Below are 24,583 nucleotides of genomic sequence, written 5' to 3' on the forward strand. Positions count from 1 at the left end.
TCTTTTCTGACATATAAATAGTTCTTGGTATTCTATGCAGCTATTCTAACTGTATTGCCTTCCGTGTTTAATTTCAATTACATGCACAGGTAGGTACAAATGGCTAGGAATATATTTATGGTAGTATTTTCTGCTTGTTTTGAATATTTTATTTCCTCTGTTAATATTCATTTGTGGTTTTGTTTTGTATTTATTGATAAAATTTTATTTTATTTTCTGACATATAATATTTTGGACAGGTGTTTTGAATAGAACTTATTTCATATTCTCTGGATTTGCAGTGACTGAGTGATAACATTTTACTTCATTAGGTATGTTTCTTGAATGTTCACATTTTTCTTCTTTCACTTAATATTGATTTACATACTGTCTAGGATGTTCATTAATTTCCATTTCATTTAATTTTTATTTCATAAAGAAAATGATGATTTTTTAAAAAAACACAATTACCAATTATCCTCTTCCCTGTCACACACCAAAACTTTCTTTACTTCTCTTTCTTCATTATTATTATTATGTTTTCCTTATTCACCTTACATCCCATTTACTGCCTCCATAAATAAAATAATCAATAAAAAAATCAAAAAACAAAAGAAAAAGTAAATTAAGCAATGCTTCTACATATATATTTTGAGGTATAGTCTTTCCCTCATACCAGAAAACAAAACAAAATGTAAATAAGAATCCAATGACTTAAAGAAGAATGTACATTAGAAAACATTGACATTGCTACACAAAGAAATCTACTGTTAATAAACTATAGTAAGCCTTCCAGTCTGTGCCTGTGCCTGGAGCAGCCCTAAGGTGTCAACTCTGCAACCAGTCACCCCAAACCCAGAGGAGGCTGGACTCCTGGGAGTTCTAACACACTCAGGATTGTAGGATGCTGAAGAAGCATGTGTCCACTAGGGCAATGGGTGAGACATGCTGATGCCAGGGCAAAGAATTATGCTGACATGTGAGCTTTCTGAGTGTCCTGACAATGGAGACTGGAATCTGTATTGGACATACATTCCTGAACCACCATTGCTTACCTCTACCCCTGATGGTACAAGCTACCTTTTCTCAAGTTTTTAGATCTTGTGCAACTTAGACTCAAAAAAGAGAACTTTTAATGACTCTTATATTGTTCTTAAATGTGCCAGTTATTCAGAGTGAATCATGGACTGGTCTAGAAATCAATCCAATATTGGAAATAACACTATTCATTTGGAAGTCCGGTTCCAAACATTTTCAGAGGAATAAATGTAAGTTAGCTGCAGTTCTCTATGATGTAGTTAGCAAGAGATAAAGTTGGGGCAGGATTTGGATTTCAAACAAATTTTAGCAAATGTGTAAAGGCTCTTTTAATTGTCAAGTTAAAATTACTCTTGTTTCTTCTACAGTATTTAATGTAAATTTCATTGATTGTATACCTTTTAATTTTGTTTGTGTTTTGAAATCCAGCATGTCTGTTACAGAGGTCTATCAGTCAGCTTTTGTTTTATTGTCCTTAGTATCTCAGAACCTTGGTATTCTAAAAATATCCTGCAAGTACTGGCAGAAATGAGTCAGGCTTTAAGCAAAAGCAAGAAGGTAGTAGTCTTGATTTTTGCTGGTATAACAGCTGTAATTATATCAAATGCTAGCACCACTGCTTCTGCAATTGCTTTGACACAAGAAGTTAAGACTGATACTTTTGTTAATCATTTATCAAAAAATATTACTACTGTGTTGAATATACATGAGGATTTTGATAGGCATTTGGAAGAACAGATTGATGCTCTTTATCCTATTCAAATAATTGGAAAGGGGTTGAGAATTTAAGGGTAAGAAGCCATCTCAAGTGTCATGCCTATACCACTGGATTAATGTTAGTTCTAAAATTTACAGTGGTAATCACTATAATTAGGAAGAAGTTGAAAGACCCTTGCAGTGTATTTGGTACAATTCTAACACACCTCTGCGTGTTCTAACTTTACATAGTGAGCTTATGAATTTCAAGAATGCTGCTCTGCTGAACCTTGATTTGATAGATACTGCTGATAAAATTACTCATGGCCTCAGGTCAGTATTTGTTTTTTGGTCAAGCTTCAAGATTGATATATATGGGTATCCCTTTTTGTCTTGGGAATACCTTTAGTCCTGCCCATCGTGTTAAAGCTTGTCTTTAACAACATCAACATATTGGCCGCCAAAGTACATAGATTGAACCTGAAAATGGACCCCCCAAACAAACTTATTAATTTATCAGTCTAGCAAGCCAAGGGTGAGTAATATATTGCACAGAGCCTTACCAACCTAAGACAAAAGTGCATTGCTTTTGATAATGCATATTCCATGATGGGCAAGGAAGGCATTCTTGTCAGAATGACCTAAGACAGGCTCAGTCTTGTTAATGAAATCAAAAATGGGGAGAGGCAGGGAACCTTTGGGGTTGCTTGGCAAGAATCTGACATTGGCCAAGGACAAGGAAATGGACTGCTTGGCAGGAATATAACATTGGCAAAGTATAAGGAAGTAGGCTCCAGGCAGGAATCTGACATTAGGCTAGAATAAAGAAGTAATTCAGGCAGGAATCTAAATCTTAGGTCAGAAAAAAGAAGTAATTTCAGGCAGCAATCTAAATCTTAGGCCAGATCAAAGAAGTAATTTCAGGCAGGAATCTAAATTTTATGCTAGAACAAGGAAATAGACTTCAGACATGAAAATGACTTTGGGCTAGGACAAGGAAGTTGGATAAGATATTTTGGTCATCCTGATAAGCCTTTAGAAACAGTGATCATGGGAGTGTTCATGGAATTTTGATTATTGCCTTGCTTGTTCTTTGATTATTTATGCATTTTGTCTTGCTTGTTCCTTGAATATTTGCATCTAATGTATTGCTAGTACTTCAACCTTCAACTCACCTGAATACTTGCCTGTAATTCAAATGGTATAAAAGCAAAAGGGAGGAGGGGGGATGGGATAGGAGATTCTACAGAAGGAAAATGGTGAAAGGATGTGATATCTGAAATGTAAATAAATAAAATATCCATTAAAATTAAAGTACAGTAGGTTTCATTTTTATATCTGACGTTAAAGCTCCAAAATATTTCTGTATGTATCTGCTAAAGATAATTGGAAATATATGTTCATGTATAATCTGATATAAAAATATTTATTATACCTTGTAAATTTCTCGAGCTAAAAAATAAAATATATGTATTGTAGAATACATATTATCATGACTAGAAAATCCAGCAATAGAGACATTTTATTTATTTACTCACAGAACGTGAACTGACCTTTAAAACTCAACTATACTGAGAAAATTAATACAGTGCAGAAGACTTCCTTTATAGTTTCAGTAAATTGAGCTGTGAAAAGTGAAAAAATACATTGGAAAGAAAATAAATAAAAAAGATGAGACAGCATTCAATGTTGAAGTTAATATTTAAATCATGTTTGTTCTTATGGTGCCACGATGTTCCTGACTAGGCAAGGCATGAGACCATGAGTGGTGGCTTGTTCTTATTGCTGCCTTGGCTCAGGCTGGCCAGAAGAACCAGCCCTGCCACCCATGAGATGCCAGTGTGGGAGTTGGCTCTGCCAATCTACCATGCTGTCTCCACAATGCTTGGGTGAGCCCAGACCATCTTTCCATCCATGAAGTACCTGGGAGAAATGATATTCTAATACTTAAAGATCATCAAATAGCTTTATATATTTGGTAATGTTCAATTAACATGATACCCACACAATTAGAGGTGTTTCCCAGTATCTAACCTTAAATATAAATCATTACTCAAGACCATCATGGACCCATGTGTGGTTCTCCATGGCTCCTGCATCTCTTCCCACCCCTTTCTATCTCCTTCTCTTTCTTCTCCTCTACCTCTCCATCCGTTTCTTCTCCCTCTGAATCATCACTCTGCCTACCTCTCATACAGCCCAGTCACTGAGGTTTATATAAATATAGTGGGAAGATATTCCACTACAATGTAATAGGAAAAATAATATGTGAATGAAGTATATAGTTATGACATATTATTTTTGAGTAAATAATATATGAATTGTTATTTGATATATAAAAAACTATTTTAAAAAGCTAATATTATACACAAAACATGTCTCTCCTTAGGTGAGAGATATGGTTCTTTTTTAAAAATTTTTATGAGTATTGGTATGATGGATGTGGGTATGTATGAATCTCATATATGTGCACACTTTAGTTCTTTTCTAACTCAGGATAAAAGAGGTACATTCTGGTGTATTCTGCAGTATTCCCATTGAGAATCCCATCTGCCTAGGTGATTGTTTTCTATTGTTTCCTTGCATTTTTTTGAGTTCTCTTTGTGGAAGACTCTTGGTGCCTTTATGCCTAATACCTATTATTCTGAAACTCTTTTCAAGAACTGTTTTTAATCTTGATTGTTTTCCTTCAGGAGAGTCATCTGTTCCTAAGAAGCTGACTCTGCAATCAAATTAAGAAAATTTCTGTTTTTCTCCTTTCAGATTTCTTTTACTAGATCCCTTTTCTATTTCTGAGATATTTTTATTAAATCATATTACAATTTTCCATTCAATCGTTGTTAGTGGAAGTAGGGTGTTACTTTCGAATGATTCATATCACTGAAACAAATCCCTAGCATAATAAAATAATAACTGTAGAGGTTTGTTTTCATTTATGACCCCTTTCTCATATGCCTTGGACAATGTGGAGAGAGCATGCAGCAGAATATTCCTTCATGTTCAGAAATAAAGGGTAATTGGTGGAGGTTTAAAAGGAAAATGGTGCAATAGAAAATTTACTAAGCTCCTGTTATCTGGATTACTTGTATAAGATTCAATGTATCTGATTTTTTGTGGAGTTCCTTGACTCACTTGGACTTGAACTATGTGTGAGGTGTTAGGTATGGAAGGCCAGACCTCCAACTGGTTCAGTGACAGCAACTGTAGAGCAAGTATGATAGTTTGTATATGCTTCACCCACAAAGTGGAACTATAGGAGGAAAGGCCTTGTTGGAATAGGTATGTCATTGTGCTCCCACCTTGATGATAATGGATTGAACCTCTAAACCTGTAAGCCAGCCCAATTAAATGTTGTCCTTTATACAACTTGCCTTGGTCACGGTGTCTCTTCACAGAAGTAAAACTCTAACAAAGATATAGGTGATATGAATAAGCAAAGAGACTGATGAATAGGGAGAATTGAGTGTGACGATGTGTATTGTGGGACACATGGACCATGCCAAGAGGGAAACTGACATTGAACTGGTGAGGTCAAACATGATCAAACTCCAGAAATCTCAAATCTTGAGACCTGCAGGAGGGGAACTAACTCCCTCCCTGTTTCCTGTCCTGCTTTTGAGCATATAACCCAAAGGTGTCCCAACCAGGTGGTCACAGACTGTCAGTCAAATAGCACAGCACCTAGAATTCATCTCCATGCAAACAGAGCAGTCTGTGGCAATACAATGCATTTAGCTTTCAAATTTCAATCCTCTTCCCCAGGTTCTTAGAGTACTAGTCCACATGAAATAAAACACAAAAGTTTTTTTTTCCCAAGGATTTTCAGGGACTCACTGATTTTACTTGGCTGTAATACTTAGGGAAGATCCCCACACACCCTGGAACCACGAATCATTGGACTTTTGGCTCACCTGCCTGGTGAGACTCCTGTCTCTTGCAGAGACTCTCATAGAGTGTAGAACCCCAACATTAACACTGCCACCATGGGACCAAAAATCCAGTCCATTGCCTACTGACTGAACCTCCTTATTCCTTTTGTAACATTTTTGAGCATTCCTAGCTGGACTGGAGAGATGTGATCCCTATTCATCCTGGACTCCACTTCACCCCCTTCAGGCCTTATGGGCAGAAACACCTGATGCCCTAGGAGGAAGAGGTAGATTGTTGACCCAACCCATTCCAGAATTTTTCCTGCCCTATTCAAGCCAATGTACTGGAGGAATCCAGGCACCCAGAACGAGAGGCTGAAGCTGGAACCACAAAGAATGATATTATTTTATTTTAAGCAAAATGACTATCTGTAATTGCCTCCAGATTCCTGTAATTCATATAATTTTATTTAATTTAACTATTGAACTACATTTCTTTATTCAGATATAAAGAAAAAGGAATTTGTAAAATGTAAAGGTAAAGAGATGTAGGTGGAAACGATTGCATTGCTTAAGGTAATCTATAAAGTTGAGTGCTTAATTTGGAATAGTTGTTGAATGTGAGAAATTCAACTGTTGGAGTGAGGAAGGGAATCCTAAGTGGGGTGCAGGAGGGGGTTGTGGAAGTTAAAAGTATCATTAAGAATGTTGTAAATGGGGAGAACAAAATACTCACAGGGAGAGAAACTGAGACCAAGTATAAGGGAGCAGAGACTGAAGGAGAGGTCATGCAGAGACTGCTCTACCTGGGAATCCATCCCACATACTGTTAACAACCACGGACACTATTGTGGATGCCACGAAGTGATTGCTGACAGAAGCATGATATAGCTGTTTCCTGAGAGGCTCTGCCACAGCTTGACAAACATAGAGGTGGATGCTCACAGTCAAACACTGGACTGAGCACAGGGTCCCCAATGGAGGATTTAGAACAAGGACTGAAGGAGCTGAAGGTGTTTGCAACCCCATAGGAAGAAAAACAATATCAGCCAACCAGACCTCCCAGGGACTAATCCACCAACCAAAGGGTACACATGGAGCAACCCATGGTTCCAGCCACATGTAGCAGAGAATGGCCTTGTCAGGCATCAATGGGAGGAGAGTCCATTGGTCCTATGAAGACTTGATTCCCTTGTGTAGGGGAATGCCAGGGCAGGGAGGTGGAAGTGGATGGGTAGGTGGGAAAGCACCCTCATAGAAAAATGGGGGAGGGGAAACCTGGGAAAAGGATAACATTTATAATGTAAATAAAGAAACACCCATTAAGAGAAAAGAAAAAAAGGATGTTGTAAACAGACATAAAATTATCAATTATTTGATTATTAATATCAATATTACTAGTATAAATGAGTATAAATAGACTTAGATTGCATAGAGCATAATATTCATGTCAAAGGTTATAGGTAGCAAAGTAATAATCCCTGTGTCAATATTGCATTCTTCTCCTTCAAGATACTGTTCAGAAGTATACTGAAGATCCCTAAAACTATATATGTGATTATCATTGTTCTTGATTGCCATGGTGTTTTGGACGAGGATACACTCCAGAAATTCAATTACTTGAAACTTGGTGTTTTAGAATTTTAATACTGTAAACAGACATCATGTCAAAGGCAAGTCTTATGAAGGACAACATTTAATTAGAGATGGCTTACAAGTTCAGAGGTTCAGCCCATTATCATCAAGGTGGGAGCATGGCAGTATATAGGCAGGCAAGGTACAGGCAGAGCTGAAAGTTCTATATCTTCATCTGAAGGCTGCTAGTGGAAGACTGATTTCCAGGAAGCTAGGATGAGGGTCTTCAGCCTGCACACACAGTGACATGCCTACTACAATAAGGCCATTCCTCCTAATAATGCCACCCGCTGGGCCAACAATACACAAACTATTACAACCTTTGTGATATCTCCCCACTTATGATCTTTCTTTCCCTTTTCAACTCTAGTACACCTTTCTAATATCTTTGATTAAACAAATTACTCGAATTAAACACACAACTGTAAATATTACCCTACTAAATTCAATCTCCTCCTAGCTACATCCATTTACATGAGAATTTTATAATTTCTCTTTACTTTATATCTTTTTTACTTTATATCTTACAGTACTTGAAATAAGTGATATCAGAATGACAGTTATCACATGGTTATTCTTATTTGTGGTTGGTGGATTCGATATAGTTATATATAATCACATGTGTGTTTCTCTGACATGAATTAGAAATGAAACTTTTTAAAGGAACAAAATTTTACATGTTTGGGTTTGGTATAATTGTGTCACAGGACACTGAGATGAATAGCAGACAACCAAGGGATTTATTATAAGAATTCTTAATGCTGTGGGCATAAAAACCAAAGAAAATTTGTTGGTAGGGTGTTGAAAGGTGAATTTAGTCCCTAGAACTAGAGACACACATCACACAGGGGTCTCTGAGGAAATTAGAGTTCACAGGAGAGAATTGGGACCTGTTTCTAAGGATTTTGAGGTTTACAGGAAGAACCTTTAGCCAAGCTCTCTGATTGCAATACAAAGAAAAGACAGTACCATGTATGCTATCTCATTTACCAGGTCAGAGCTCCCATGTTCAGTGTTTCTGGAGGCCACCTGTCAGTTGCCATGAGAGTAGTAGAGATTCTGTAAATTTGCTAATAGATTTAATCATAATATTTTTATATTTTTATACAAAAGAGACTATGTAGGACACATAGGACAAAATAGTCTCATGATATATGCTTGCTAGAAAATTTCACAAATATCTTTAAATATTGTTTGGTCTCTGCTATTGTCAAATTGTATACTAAGTTCTCTTCTTTAAATATTCTTACAGAATTCTATTTTATACATATCATAGAATGACTTTTCCTGAGATTTGTTGATCATATCCACAAATCTTGGGGGAAAAGATATGAAAAACCTTCTTAAACTTGAGTTCATGAATTTACTGAATATAATTATTAAAATGTCAATATGAGAGTGAGTCTGTTTTGTGATTTTGTAGCTTCAGGAGGTATACAAGTTGGTTTTTGATAGCCTTTTCAATTGTTGTTCAATACATTGATCTCTGACAATTTCTTAGAAAGCTATGTCCTGTGTACCCAACGCCTAGTCCCTAATTCAGAATTTTACACTTCTGTCCTTTTCCACCACCGCTGAAAACAAGAAGGGCATGTTACATGTTTTTTCCTCACAAAGGTAATCCTTATATATGCTTGGCTCTTCTCAAGCATCTACATATATATGTAAATTGCACATTTTTTTGACATAAATTTCCATCCAGGCAAGTATGAGAAAAAAGTCTTGTTGTAGACTTGAGTGAATAGTCATCAATGGCACCTCAGTTTAAATAATAACATAGAAGCCTCCAGCCATGTGTCTGGATCTATTCTAGATGGCTGATAAGAATAGCATATATGAACAAGACAAACAAAAAACGTGGGGAAGTACTTAATGGGACAATGCATTTTTATTTTCCTCTATAATGTCATGTAGTTTGCTAACAGTATGGTCTTACTCTCCAATTCTAATTAGCATTCTTTCAAGTCTGTTTTAAAATTATTTTATGAACAAGACTTTTAAAACAGAGAAGAGAGTACAAACTTCCCTAGTTGTTTTCTCTTTCTACACTCTACAATCCCTGCTTTGACTATCTTCTCATAGCAAACATGTTCTGTAGCATGTGTCTCTAACATCACTAGGTACAAATGTCCTGTGAAATCACTGTGCTATAAAATCCTAAGTTTTATTTATATTTATAGTTTTTAAAAGCTGCAAAAGTTTATGGCAAAAGAAATGAATAACTTTGCCACAACATGTTAATCTAAAAGGGCAAAAAAATCTCAAATTTTCAAGATGGAATTGTAAAATGAAAGTTAAGTCTAAAGTTAGGATGGAAATCAGACTTACACACCAAATGTTTAGTGGAAAACAGGAAAAATTGTGGATTTGTTTCTAGGAAAAAGTGAATGAGATACCTGGATAAGTTTTGTTAAGTGAGGTCAGGGTAGACCGACATTCTGGCATTATTTAGTATTGAATGGGACTCAGCACTGAAGTTGGTGAGAATGTGAGTGGACTTGGTATTACACTATGAAACACTATGGAAATTGGTATATATTTCTGGCAAAGAATCATAAAATCGAATGCCTGGATTTGAATGTTATATGATCTGGTATAAATGAAGATACAGAGTTAGAAGGGATGTCTAAAGTAAGATTCCAGATAAATAATGTGACCTGATGGTTATGGGAAATAGTGTCAGAATACAGTGTGGACCAATCATACATTCTAAATTACCCAGGAAAGTATGAGCACCTGATGTTAATTATGTTTCCATAACGCACTTGAGTGTTAATTAAGAGGAAATAGTCATTCAAAAATGTCTATGTACTTAAGAAAAGTTGAGCATCAGACTTTGCAATGTATGCTCAAGAACCTTGGAAGAGAGTTATGTAAAATGGGCATTCACAAAAAAAAAAAACAATCATTAAGGGTCAGGGGGCTTGGCATCTCTCAACTCAGTGAAGCCTGCTCATACTGTTTTGAAAACTCACCCAGAGAATTCCCCCAGTATGTTCCCTCTGCCTGAACCAAGCCAGAATCTATGTACACACTTAAGTTCCTCCAACTGCAGCATAGATGAAGAAGGCAGAACTTCAGGTCATCTGTAAACAATAACTAGTCTCTGGGAGTTCATGTCACTTGCATTTTCTTTAATGCGTATCTCTCCACTGTCACCCAAATCTGATACTTTAGGGGCTGGGGAGATGGTTTGGTGGATAAGAGTACTTTCTTCTCCTCCAGAGGTCCTGGGTTGAATCCTCAGCAAGATCATGGTGACTCATAACCATATACAGTGTGATCTGATACTGTCTTCTGGCATGTAGGTGTACATGCAGATAGAACACTCATATGCATTAATTAGTTAATTAATTAACTAAGTGGGATACTTTAGAGATTAATGAGACAGAATTATTCTCAGTCCCACCACGCACCCTGCAAATATGGGAAAGGATATGGACAACATATCTGCTTTTCAAGGAAGGCTGGAATCCTAGTAGTCCATAGGTTTGAATTCCTCAGGTGTTCCAGTTCATAAGAAAGAAACATGTATAATTCTCTGTCTGACATGCATCTATCTGGAATTCATGTTGTTCCAGTAGATATTTTTCATAATATTTATAGAATTTAAAAGAGCCATGTTTTAGATGAGATTTATCATAGTCTGTTTGAGAAATGTAAAATTATACTCCTGCTGAAAGGGAACTCACATTAAACTACTAGGGGATAGATAGTTTAGATTTTAACTTACTGTTAGATGATTGAGTTTGGTACAAGTATTCAGTTCAGAACAGATGGGAAGATTCAAGCTGTTTAAAATGTTAAGTAAGCTGCTTTTTCAGATTTTGCATATACTCAGAATTAATCATGCTATTTAATTATATTAATTAATATGATAAAATGCTATGAATTAGCTTTTACCATAGTAATTTAATACAATTTCCCACACAGAAGTCACATGATTATAGAATAGATCAGAGATTGTTTTAGTTAACAGGAGGAGGAATCTTATGTAGTTAGATATTAGAAATTTCCTACACTTTCATTTTCTTTTTTTTTTCTTTTTTAAATTGGTTATTTCAGATGTTATCTCCCTAACCAGTTTCCCCTCCACAAACTATTCTCCACTCCCCTTGCATATATGAGGGAGCTTCCTTACCTGGGCACACACTTCCCCCTCAGCACCTCAGCTACCATACTACTCTGGGTCATCAAGCTACCATAGAACCAAGCCCCCCCCCCTCATTGATGCCAATTAAGGCAATCCTCTTTTACATATTCAGCTGGAACCATGGGTGCTCCTATGTGTACTACTTGTTTGGTGGTTTAGACCCTGGGAGCTTGGGGGGCTCTGGTTGGATGATATTGTTTTTTTCTTTCCTGTGTGGTTGCAAACCCCTTCAGCTCCTTTGGTCTTCCCAAACTTCTCTATTGAGGTTCCCGCACTCAGTCTGAAGTTTGGCTTCATGTACCCTTTTCTGTATTGGTCAGGCTCTGGCAAAGCTTCTCAAGGATAGCTGTACCAGGCTCTTGTCAGCAAGCGCTTCTTGATATCAGGAATAGTGTCAAGGTTTGATGTCTGTAGATGGGATGGATCCCTAGGTGGAGCAGTCCCTGGATGGCCTTTCCTTCAGACTCTGAAAAACAATTTGTCCCTGCATTTCCTTCTGACAGGAGGAATTCTGGATTAACATTTTTGAGGTAGGTGGGTAGCCTCATCTTGCAATCAGGGCATGTGCCTCTGCACTGGCATATTAGTCAGTGTTTTACTACTGTGAACAGACACCATGACCAAGGCAAATCTTATTAAAAAAAAAAAACGTTTAATTGAGGCTGGCTTACAGGTTGAAATGTTCAGTCTATTATCATCAGAGTAGGAACATGGCAGCATCCAGGCAGTCACAGCACAAGAGTAGCTGAGAAATCTTCACTTTCATCTGAAGGCTACTAGTGGATGATTGACTTCCAGGCAGCTAGGGTGCATGTATTAAAGCCCATATGCACAGTGACACATCCATTCCAGAAAGACCACACCTCCAATAGTACCGTTGTCTGGGCCAAGCATATTCAAACCATGACATGTGGATATGGTCTTTACAGGTTTTCTTTCCCCTTTGTTGGGTATTTGAGCTAATCTCCTTGCTGTTGGTACCTGGAAACCTCTTGGGCCCTTGGCATCTGGAACTTTCAGTTGGGTATGACCAGCTCCTTTTCCTCCACTGCTACATACATCCATCAAAATACCTGATGCTCCCTACTTCTTCAAGATCTCTTGTATGTGAACCCCTTTTTCTTCCTCTAATCTCATCCTCCAAGACCCCTCTTTCCCTCTACTTCTCAAAATTATTTTCTTCCTCCTTCTGGGTAGAACTGTAGCATCCACATTTTGGTGTGGTCTTCCTTCTTCTTGGGTTTCAAATAGTCTATGAGTTGCCCACTTTCAATTTCATGATAAATAAAAATGGCTTGTGGTATATCACTGCCAATGACATCTTTGTTGACACTGACAAAAGCCAATCTCTGAGGATGAACAGTTAACCAAATTCTCATTATGTACATGGCAAATCTGCCTACAGTGATGGTGGCATCATAACCTATGCATTTAAATCCAGCACAGACATTCTTGCATGGGTATAAATGGGAAACTTTTAAAGAGTGGTTTAAAAGACTGAGGTTCAGCCTATGCTATTTTATCACTAGTGAGATAATGAGGAAGAAACTTCTCTCCTGGGCCATTCTGCTGAGGATTGGGTAAAATTGGAGATAGAATATTTCTGGTGAGAGGATTAAAAAATGTAAGTCCTCAGTATTAATGTATGTTGAACTAGGTCAGGTACTATATAGGTATTGCAAGAACCTGAGAGACAAGTACCTCAGAGGTATGCCAGGTGCTGCCGGGCCTGCTCTGTTGAGCTTGTATCTTACTATTACTGAAGGTTGACAGCCTTATTTTCTTGAGACTTTAATTTCTATTTAAAGAGAATTTTGTTATCTTCTATAAAGGTTGTGTCCCTCATGTTTGGTACCAGCTGTCAAGGTCATTGCAAGTACTATGGCTGGCAGAGAGAAAAAATTATGTGTGGCAAGAAGGAAACTGGGTAAGAATTAATTAGTTAGGTGACAGCATTTCACAGGTCTAAAGTCTGACATCAGGGAAGTATATTTTAGACACATTTAAATACAGTATAGCATTTGAAAACAAAAACTTTTATTTCAACTTTCTTTGCACAGTAAACCTAAGACATGACTACATTGAAACTTTTTTGCAATGTACATGTGACTTCTCCCATAGGTGTGGATTCAATTAGAAAGGTAACTAGTAATGAAGGCCTGTGACAGAAGATTCTGGGGAATTTGGGTGAGCAATTATAGATAGAAAAGATCATCCGCTTACTAACAACGTCCATTCTTAGTATTCTAGGTGAAAAACAAGTATATATTTGTTCCATTGACTAGACAGCACTATGTGATTAACATTCCTAGTTGCTCCAGTACTTATCTGTGAGGACCAATGCCCACTGAAACTAGAAGTGGATGTGTTATTTTTGCAGTCATAAGAAGCTGTAAGGGTACTTCCCTGTATCTGTATTGCAAAATCAACCCAGGCCTTTGCATATTGTTCCCAGAGGAGGAACCACCCATGCAAGTTTTGGATAAAAAGGTCAGTTGTATTCTTTCTTTGTCTGAAAAGTCTTCTCAGGATTCCTCCTCAAAATGAAGTTGCCTGGTAGACTGTTGGTGCTGTTGTTCTGGATTTCTGGTGAGAACAGAAGGAATTGAGAATGGGGAGGTAGCACAAGAACTTGGTCATGCTGCTCACAACATGTGTTGTGCAATGTATGAGTAAACAGGAATTATCCTCCAGTATGGGGCCTGTTGGGTGTATATCTGTGGGAAGGAGGTTCCAGATGGGAGAGAACCTGTGCTACAATGAATATTATAACATGGATAGATGTGACAGTCTACATTAAGTATAGAAGCACCTTGGGGATTCTATTTAACTTGTTTTGTTATGATGGGAATTTTAATATTTAAAGAATTGTATGCATAAACACATCTAAGTAGAAATGTATTTAAAAAAACATAAAATTGTTCATAACATTTGTGCATGATTCTGTACTCCTCTATTAATTTTTTCAGGTTCCAGCAGTGATATTGTGATGACCCAAACTCCAGTTTCCCTGCCTGTCACTCTTGGAGATCAAGCCTCTATCTCTTGCAGGTCTAGTCAGAGCATTGTACACAGTAATGGAAATACCTATTTGGAATGGTACCTGCAGAAGCCAGGCCAGTCTCCACAGCTCCTGATCTACCAGGTTTCCAACAGATTTTCTGGGGTCCCAGACAGGTTCAGTGGAAGTGGGTCAGGGACAGATTTCACACTCAAGATCAGCAGAGTGGCGCCTGAGGATTTGGGAGTTTATTACTGCTTACAAGCTACACATTTCCCTACCACAGTGATGCAGACCCGAACAAAAATGTCCTTGCTTGGTGTATCATAGCTGTCAGATAAGTTATTTATCTGTGTGAGAGAGAAGTTTTGAGGAACTGCAGATTATGTGGTGCAGCTGACAGCATGTGCATCTTGGCTACAGTTCACTGGTCATTCTTTTTGCCTTCATTGGCTACAAAAAAAATGATACTGCTTCTGCCTCAGTGGAATAGTGAACAGGTGGCCTTGCAGCAACAATCAATGATGGTTGTAAAACAGAGTGTAAACCCATTTTTTTTCCTACAGGCCTTTTCTTCTTGTCTTTCTTTGTTACTCAACATTATCCAGTAAAGCACACAGGAAACTGAGAAGTATTCCTTTGTTAAATTCTCTCACTTACTAATAATTGCTTCATTTGCCACATTTTAAGAATTTGATTTAAATTCTATTGTATAGGTTTATTATCTTATCTTTTTTTCCATTTGCATGAAGTATGTCCATTGACTAAATATTTTTCATCAAATGCTTTTACCTGTAAAGTGTTTCTTTTCTGACATCCTTTTCTCAGTGCATCACAGATCTAATCATAATCTTTTAGGTTAACTTCATTATTGGGATCACTGTTGCAGTTAGCAACCTGCTGAACAGATGAACATTATTGACAGATATGAGGTCCACAAATGAACAAAATGAATGATAGCTTTCTTAATGTACTGGGAGTTTGAAGTGCATCTTCGAGAACTGTGAAATTTAGCAATCCAGCAGTAAATTATCAGTTTAATTTCATGATTATTTCTTTATGTTCCTCCACTAAAATGCATGGTGTCTTTAGCAATAGGGATTTGTGACCACCTTGTGATGGTCAATCAGAAAAACTGACATTGTATTGTTTTGCTGTATTATATTTATTCATTGTATTGCCTGTATTGTTCTGTGGTTTGGGGGCCTCTGCTATAGGTAGGAATTCTATATATGACACTAAGAACCTGTTACCTCTAGAGGAACTTTATTTACCCTAGAATTATGTAATAATGTTTCTGTAGTGTTTTGGTATTCACTCTTACTTTTGTTTCCTCCTCAACACACTTTCATTTCCTATTCCCTACAATATCCATGTGTAAAATTTATCCACTAGCATCCTCACTGTCTACTTTCACATGACAAAAATTATACAGTTAAAGTCTGAAAATCCAAAACAACCAAATCAAGAGAAGAGTCAACACAAAGCATGATATTTACTTGAATTAAGTAGCAAATCCTGACCTGTCAGGGACAGTGAATAGACTCAGCAGCTGACTGTGTCCTCAAACATTCCAGTTAGCAATTATTTAAACAGAAGAAAAAAGCACCTGTGTCAAGATTTTGCTACAGTAAATAAATAAATAAATAAATAAATAAATAAATAAGGAGTTGGTCAGCTATGTTAGATACTGCCTGGCTCCCCTAGAGCCTGTGAATTTTAATTTAATTTCATATTTAAGAAATACGTTTTAGCTTGGCTTACAGCACAAGGGGCATGGTAAATGCTTTTGAATCACAATCACAATGGTATGTTCTCTTCTGACTCAGACTGACTAATTGTTCTTCATGACAGATCAATTGATACCATGTATGAATGATAACATGTATAGTTTGAACACTTTAGAAATTCTTTTCCATCATCTGCTTCATTCTCAGTGGCAAGACATGCAAATGTGAAACTTGGTTTTTATCTTAACAGTGATAAAGATGCATTCTGATATATAGTCTTTTAAAAATCTTTCCCAGTGGAGAGACAAATGGTTATAATGCTTCCATTTTATACTCTTGAGAATGCAATATCATAGGTGCAGATTATTTGAGTTTTTAGTTTTGTGTAACCAATTAACATATCTAAGTAATGATATTACTGTAGTGTTATGCAGTTCTTTTAGACAGGAACTATTCTGGGTCAGAGTTTTTACCATTGCATGGCAGCCCTGTCTCTCCACTTGATGCTATCTTTCTACTAGAGATAAGAATTTCCTCTACCCACTATAGAACATTTAGTCCAAGGTCCCTCCCTTTGAGTCTTGAGATTCTCTTACCTCCCAAGTCTCCAGTATATCCTAGAGTGTCACCGTATATCCTACCTCCCAATGTTACCTGTTTCCATTCTTTCCACTGAGCTAGCTCTAAGTTCTTCACTCCTGCTCCCCCCAATACCTGTTCATGTTCTCCTTTCCTCTCCCCTACCCTCTCACACTCAGGTTTATCCTTCCCTCTGCCCATTCCCGAAGATTGCTTTCTTCTCCATATCAAGTGGAATTGAGGCATCCTCACTTGGGTCCAATGTCATGTTAACCTTCTTAAGATCTGTGGATTGTATCCTAGGTATACTGTACTTCTCTGGTTAATATCCACTTATTAATGAGTAATATCATGTATATCCTTTTGAGTCTGAGTTACCTCACTTAGTATGCTATTTTCTAGTTCCATCTATTTGCCTGAAAAACTCATCATGCCCTCATTCTTAATAGCTGAGTTGTATTCCATTGTGTAAATGAATCAAGTTTTCTGTATCCATTCTTTCATTGTGTAACATCTGGGTTTTTTCCAGCTTCTCGTCATCACAAATAAGGCCACTATGAACATAGTGGAATACTTGCCCCATGGCATGGTGGGGTTATATTTGTCTATATAACTTAAGTATATCTTTATATTATATAACATTCAAAATGGAGCTCACATTCATTAGTAATGTCATCTATAATTTTAAATTATTGAATAGAAATGCATTCTCTGGAGGCATATGTGTGGTCGGACCTTGGGTATCTGGAGTCACTAGGATTTTGTTAAGTGCTGAGATGAGCAGCTGTGCCCAGCCTTAACTGGTTCCCAATGATTTGCATGCCCTCACTGCATTGTCTTGGGGATTTCTTTATAAACCAGTTGCATCCTGTGTGATTGTAATTGCAGTCAGGACCCAGCTAAGTTCCTTGGGCTACTGTTGCTCTGGTTTCCATATTAAACCTAAGTAAAATGAGACTTTTCCTGTTACACTATGATTAGTGCTAAATGAAATTTCAGGCACTTCCTTTCTTATCATACTTAACTATGTGGATATCTATTATATTTTCCCCTCTAGGTGCCAGATGTGACAAACAGATGACCAATCTGCACCCTCCATGTCTGCATCTCTGGGAGACAAAGTCACCATCACTTGCTGGACAAGTCAGGAAGTCAGGGCATTGATTATAATTTAAACTGGTTATAAACAGAAACCAGGGAAAGCTACGATATATAGTGCAGCCAATTTGGAAGATGGGATACCATCAAGATTCAGTGACAGTGGTTCTGGGGCAGATGAAAACATAGAGAACAAAGGGCTGTTAAAGATGTTTATAATAGTGTTATCAGTGCAAAATTCATATCCCAAGCATAGTTTTAGAAATAAAACAAAACACCAACCCAACAATAGAGATCTATACTCTATTCCCTTATGGTTTTACAAATCATGAATAGGTAAGATCTATATTCTCATAATATCCCATTCATTTTCCCACCTGTCTGTACATCACCAAGTATCCCTCTCTGTCTCTGTCTCTCCCTACCTCCTCTCTCTCTCTCTCTCTCTCTCTCTCTCTCTCTCTCTCTCTCTTCCTCTCTGTTTTCAGTTAAGCTAAGTTTTATTTATTTATTTTTAACATTTTTATTGTTTTTTTGTGGATTTCATATCATATAATCGAATAACATTCATCTCCCCCTCCATTCATACTGACACACCACCCAGTTTCAACTAAGCCCCTAACAGAGAAAAAAAAAATCTTGTCATGGAAGCTATAGTGTGTCACAGTGTGTGAGACAGCAGACACATTTATCGACATTTCTTTTCTTACAAATTTTCATTGGATTGACTCATTGTCCTGGTTCAAGGCCTCTGGCTTCTGCTACTCTATTAATACAGCAACATCATTGGGGTTCCTACTGGATATGTTTTTGTTGCCCAGTGTCATGAAGAACCTATAGTTTTAGATTTGTAAGACTGGCTCCTTCATGTACTCCAGCATGATATTGATGGGGCAAGTCAGGGCATTAGCTATGTTGTAGTAGGCTGATTCAAAACCCTGAAATGATGTCTGAGAGGTATCTGAGCTGGTCAGCCCTCCAGCTCTCCTACACACTAGGCCTTGACGTCAGTTCACCAGCAACCTCCACAAACAGGGCCAGCTAAACCTTGTGTCTACTCTCCTCAGTGATGCAGTTGTTGATGGACAAGTCCAGTTTTCCCACTCTCATGACCCTAGGGTCAGCTGTCCTCTCTGCCATAAATGATGGAGGATGAGACAGGGAGCAGTATAAACCATTGTCTCAGCCATTGGCCAGCAGATGTGAGGCAGGCCCAGCTCTGCTGTGCTCATGCAATTGGGGTTAGCCCAGTTGCAAGCCCCATATCTAGAGATAGCTCTATTGTGCTGTGAGATGCAGGGCCTGTTGTCTCTGGTCCTGTGGCAAATGAGGGGCAGGAACAGTTCTCCTGCTCTCATTACCTTAATGAGGCCAACTTTTCTGCCGGCTGCCAGTGGCAAGAGCAAATGGGCGAGGAGGAAATCTCTCCCTTGCCAACCTCACTGCACAGCAAAAAAGAGACAGGGTCAGCTCTCCCATACTAACACACTAAGCACTGGCTCAATTGTAAACCTTATATTCAGAGTCAGCTCTACTGTGCTGCTCAGGTAAGATTTAGGGGTTGCACTCTTGAGACTTTGGCAGGTGAGGAGTAGAGCAAGCTCTTCCACTCTGATGATCTTGGGGCCAGATATCCTCCTGCTATATGTGGCAAGAGATAGGTTGGCGGGGGCATCTTTCTTTTGTCCATGTCACCATATGTCAAAGAAATGGCAGGGCCAGTTTTCCCACAGTAAGGTCCTGAAGATCAGCTTGTCTACCCCCTGCCATTAGGGTCAGCTCTACTGTACTTCCCAGGCAAGATGCAGGACCCTCTCTCTTGAGTGATGCAGCTGGTGAGTGTCAGGGCCAGCTCTCCAGCTCTTATGATTTCAGGGCCATTCTCCTGCCTGCAATAGGTGGAGAGAGGTGAAAAGGATGCCCCATATATGGTGGCAAGTTCTCACATTCTGCTTGTATCCTCTGGGCCAGCACACCCACATCCCCTGCAATGTGTTGGCACAGGCACTTCTGAGTACTACAGCTGGCTAGGACAAGCATCAATTCTCCTGCTCTCATGCCTTCAGGACTTTCTCTCCCACCATGCCCAGATGAGAGTAGGAGCCAGTTCTGCCCAGCCCTCAGACATCAACATGTCTCCAGGTTCCAGCTCAGACCATGGATGTTTGCTGGACTTTGATGGTAACAGACAACTTCTTCAGGGCTTCGGACCCAGTATGGTCCCATGGTGGCAGCAAAGAACAGTATTTCATCATGGTCCTAGTTGTCATCACCAGCTATGTACATCAGGCTGTTCTTCATATCCCTCTAGTCTCTAGTTCGGCCTTTTTTTTTTTAACCACATTCTTCTATTTCTTCTCTCCCATTTATCCAGCATTCACTTGCTCCTCTTAGAAGATCTTGTGGTCTCTGATTTTTTGAGGAGGGAATCATCTCAAAAGTAGTCTCAGGTGTGCTATGCTCTGCTTGTGCATTATGTTTCCAGACAGGGGTCATTGTGGGCATGATCTGTCCTTTGGGCCTGACTGGTCCTGGTGTAGTGGTCAGTTCATGTTAGCTACCTGTCTGGGCTCCATGATGTCAGTCTGGTGTTCATTCTACTTGCCTTTCCTGCCAGAGAGAAAACTTGCAATGGATGTCTGTCATTCCTCTTGAGGTCTACTGAACTCATGTGAGGTTCTTCTATTTTCCAATTCCCCATCATGGGAGACAGTCTGGGCCTGTTTAATACTTACTTGTCTTGTCTTCCCAGTCTCTCTCTCTCTCTCTCTCTCTCTCTCTCTCTCTCTCTCTCCATATATATATATATCAGAAAAATGTTAGGCTACTAATCAGTCAGGTGTTCACAGGTCAAAATACTGAAATACTGAATACACATAGTACATCTCTTTTCTGCCACCTACTGACACATATGTGACACAGCAACAACACCTGCAATGTAGGAGTGGACAATAATTTTAACTATTCACAAGTTCATAGATGGAGAAACTGGGGAAAGAGGCGATTAAGGGGACTTCTAGGAAAGTTATATATTCAGAGCTTTCTGATGTGTGGTACTATAAAAAAGCAAGGGCAGTTAAATTTAAAAAAATGGCTACAGAACACTTGAAATCATAGATGCAGTGATAAGAAAGGCCAGAGTGATGTCTGCACAGAAAGGAGCACTAGCTGATCTTGTAGAGGACCTGGGTTCAGTTCTTAGCATGAATGGTGGTTCACAGCCATTTATAAATCCTGTTCTAGGAAATCTGATGAGTTCTTCTATCCTGACTTTCCTGGACACAGAGGAGCATACACACACACACACACACACACACACACACACACGCACGAAAAACACTCTTACCCAAAAAATATTCCTTTAAAAAAAAAGCAGAGGCATAAGGAGAAACTGAAACTGAAAGAAAACAGAGTAGAAAATGGGAAAAGAACCTGTGAGTCAAGCAAGAGCTTTATTGGTGGGACTCAGTGATGGAAGCATGACAGGCTAAACCAGACAGCTCTGTCATTCCTTCCCACATAAAACCCCACTGTACTTACAATCCTTACACCATTGATAGCACTTAATTATCCTTCTTGCTAGGTGGCTGGCACTTGAGGAGAAGCCTATTTTATCACTCTATATGTCAGAGACTACACTAGTCTGTAGAACTAGAAACAAGAAACAAAACAAATCAGGGAACCAGAAGCAACCTCCACAGATATACTCCTGGACAGTAAGAAGAGTAGATGTGAAGATGCTGAGAAGTAGTGTCAGCAGAAGGATCAAGTCATGGAAGACTCAGAGGACAGGGCATCCTTTGCTGTGCAAAAGGCAAAATATTATCATCTGAAAATAAGAGTATAGTCTTAGCCCAATGAACTGCTTAGCTTCTACTGATCCATCCCAGTGGTGTGCTGTTTGCATGGATGTTAACATTCTAGGTTAACTAAGACACATCATTCCAGTGCAGAACTTTTATTTGTATGTGTGTGGGTTTATTACCCCCAATCCTATGGGATAGTCACATTTTTGTTTCAGCGAGGACAATGCTGTGAGACAGCAGACTTTTTACTGACCAGAACTCACCTGTGTTTGTCTGTACTTCATTAAGGATTTTGTTTTCTCTTAACGACATCTATCATTATCATTAAGGTTAAATTTAATTCACTTTATTTTGATTCAATTGTGTTAGGATATCCAGTGCTTGCTGTATTAAGATATCTGGGCTCTGGTATTGCCGTTTGCCCTGGGTTTTGATTTTGTTCTTATGTTGTCCTTTAACCATCTGGTTGTCCCTGAATGAAGCAAGTCTCTGAGTCTTCAGGTAGAGCTAGTGGTCTCTGATTTTAGCAGATTTCCATGCATGAAGTCAGACTTGGAAGTCCATGAAAGTTTCAGGTTGATGGTTATTCCTGGTGGAGGCTGGCCTCCAGGAATGCAGGCAGAGCTGCTGGTCCCTGTTAGTTGCAGATTTCTGGGATTATAGGTAGAGGTGTGGACTGTAAGATGGAACACAGAGGAGTCAGGGTAGACCTTATAGCTGCTGAGTTTGCCATGGGAGCCATCAGGCAAGAAATTTGGTTAGCAGTTTCATCTGTTGGTCTCTGATGGCTACAGACATCTGACAATGTAGGTAGAGGTGTGGGCTGAAAACAATAATTTATTTAATATCTATTACATTCATTTTCATGAAAAACACATAAGAGATACATTCCTCGCATTTTTATTTATTTTTTGCTCCCATGAAGACAAATTCCATAAACCATAAGAATGACAGGACCCAATGTTTACATTAACATTCAAAAAGAGACAGGTATTTCTCTATAAATTGATGAAACAGGAGCAAAAGCTTAGTTATTCAACTTACAGAGAATGATTGAATACATGTCTTCCTTTTCACTCCTTCCTGTGTTTTTTAGGCAGGAACCATCTTGTCTCTCCTGCAAAAGGTGCATGAATGTCTTGTGAATGACATTCTTGAGTAAAGGCCCCTTGGAGTCTATCTCCCACTTGGCAAGAACCAGTGGGACTATAACCAGAACAACTGGGTCAATCTTTTGGAGATGGAGCCCTCTGGAGATGCAGTTGTGATTCTTACTTATTTTAAAGGTTAAGTAAATATATAACTCACTAAGACCTTATTGGATGGTCTCAAAATTGATAGGAGTATATGAGGAAAAAGAAAGGGACTTGTAAATGTCAAGTACTTCTTCTGAGGACTAAGCATGCCAATGTACTGAAGAGAGGGAAAGTTCAAAACTTATTTAGAGAAGACAGGGCCTAAAGAGATAGGACATAAATGTCAACAGTAAAGAGTTCATTCTCAGGGCAAGTTAGTTCATTCTTAGCATAAGATAGTAAGTAAAATTTACCATGCTCTTAAAAAAAGTGTAAATTGCACAGATTCATCTTTGCCTTAGGTAAGTGTTTATACAAAAGAAAGAAACAGTATAGTGAATGGAAAAGTATTAATTGTTAGTTTCTGCTCTTTATAGAAAAGTATAGGCAGGACCATACTGTAAAACTAATACAGATTATGGTAAGAAAAAAAAGACAACTTATTGTGAGCATACTAAATTAAGAGGTGATCAAATTCAAAAGTAATATTTCTGTTAAAAGTTTGTTTGGATTCTAATTGTCTTTTACTTTGAAACTGCATGTCTGCTACCTACTTGCATACAAGTTAGATATTCCTGGTTAGATATAATCATTTGGCTTGATGTACAATACTTAAATCATTTTGGCTTGCAATATTCAGGTATGGTTAACTATGACATAATCATTTGGATTTTAATACTATACTGCTTAGATATGGGCAAAGGTTAATCACTGACTACAAGGAAATAAGAACTGAAAATAAATTTTAATAAGTATTTTTGAGATTCTTGGAAAATGATTAAGAAAATCTGAGACTGTATGTTTGAACATTCTGAAACTCAATATAAATATAGATGGCTTGAGCTTTTCGGGGCAACTTGCTAGAAAAACTAGTGGTCAGAGACTTTCTTTTTTCTAACAGCACATATCCTTTCATTCTGGATTACTGAACTAACCAGATAAGTACTCCAGCAATTTTTGGAATAAAGCACTTAAGTATCTCGTGTTGTCCAGATAGACAGTTTTAAGCATATTATCTTTCCATTGACCATCACATATGGTTTTACTACTGCCACCCCTGACGTACAAGATATTTTATGTGATTTTATGTGATTTTTTTCAGTTATGAGAAGCCTGCATGACTCTTCCATCCATCAATGTATACTGGAGCAATAGATAGGACTTTTGCATATTGCTCCCTAGAGAGGACTACCTCCTTTATTTGGTAGTCTGATATAAAGGTTCAGTTGTCACCTTGTAGTGACTGATCAGCCTTCTCAGGCTGCAACCTCAAAATGAAGTTGTCTGTTAGGTTGTGTTTTGAGATTCATATTGAGGATAGAGTGTTCTTACATGTTTTCTGTTTATATATGAGAAGACTGTTTATATATGAGAGTCCTACAAGATAAGGACTGTTGTCATATCTGTGAGAGGGAAGATACAGATGGGGATCACCTGTTTTCTTTTAATGATAATAGAACAGATAGACTCAATGAGATATTTTAGTTATCCCTAGAAGGCCCTTAGGGCTTTCATTTCACATTTTTGTGTGTGAAAAGAGAGAAATTGGGTGTATAATCAATTTTAAAATAAACATCTCATTTGAAATAACTATCAAAAAAGAAATCACAAAGATTGTTCATAAAGTGAACCTATCTGTCATTGACTTAGAGTCCAAGGATGATGTGATATCCCTGCCTACCAGCCCCGGGGATCAAGCTTCTA

At 38.1% G+C, this 24,583-nt stretch overlaps 1 non-coding gene and 1 gene segment (V, D, J or C); one reads left to right on the forward strand and one right to left on the reverse strand.

Moving 5' to 3' along the window:
* Positions 1–13,876: 13,876 nt before the first annotated feature.
* On the forward strand, positions 13,877–14,701 carry LOC114636420. The segment is given in 2 exon segments: positions 13,877–13,959; positions 14,340–14,701. Coding segments are annotated over 2 exon segments (408 nt in total).
* A 5,892-nt stretch (positions 14,702–20,593) lies between these two features.
* LOC114636425 lies at positions 20,594–20,731 on the reverse strand. The gene has a single exon (XR_003713620.1). It is a non-coding gene; the product is annotated as a small nucleolar RNA SNORA17 (small nucleolar RNA).
* Between the last annotated feature and the right edge of the window lie 3,852 nt (positions 20,732–24,583).

Source organism: Grammomys surdaster, unplaced genomic scaffold (assembly GCF_004785775.1).
Source record: "Grammomys surdaster isolate TR1022 unplaced genomic scaffold, NIH_TR_1.0 123970, whole genome shotgun sequence".
Classification (NCBI taxonomy): Eukaryota; Metazoa; Chordata; class Mammalia; order Rodentia; family Muridae; genus Grammomys; species Grammomys surdaster.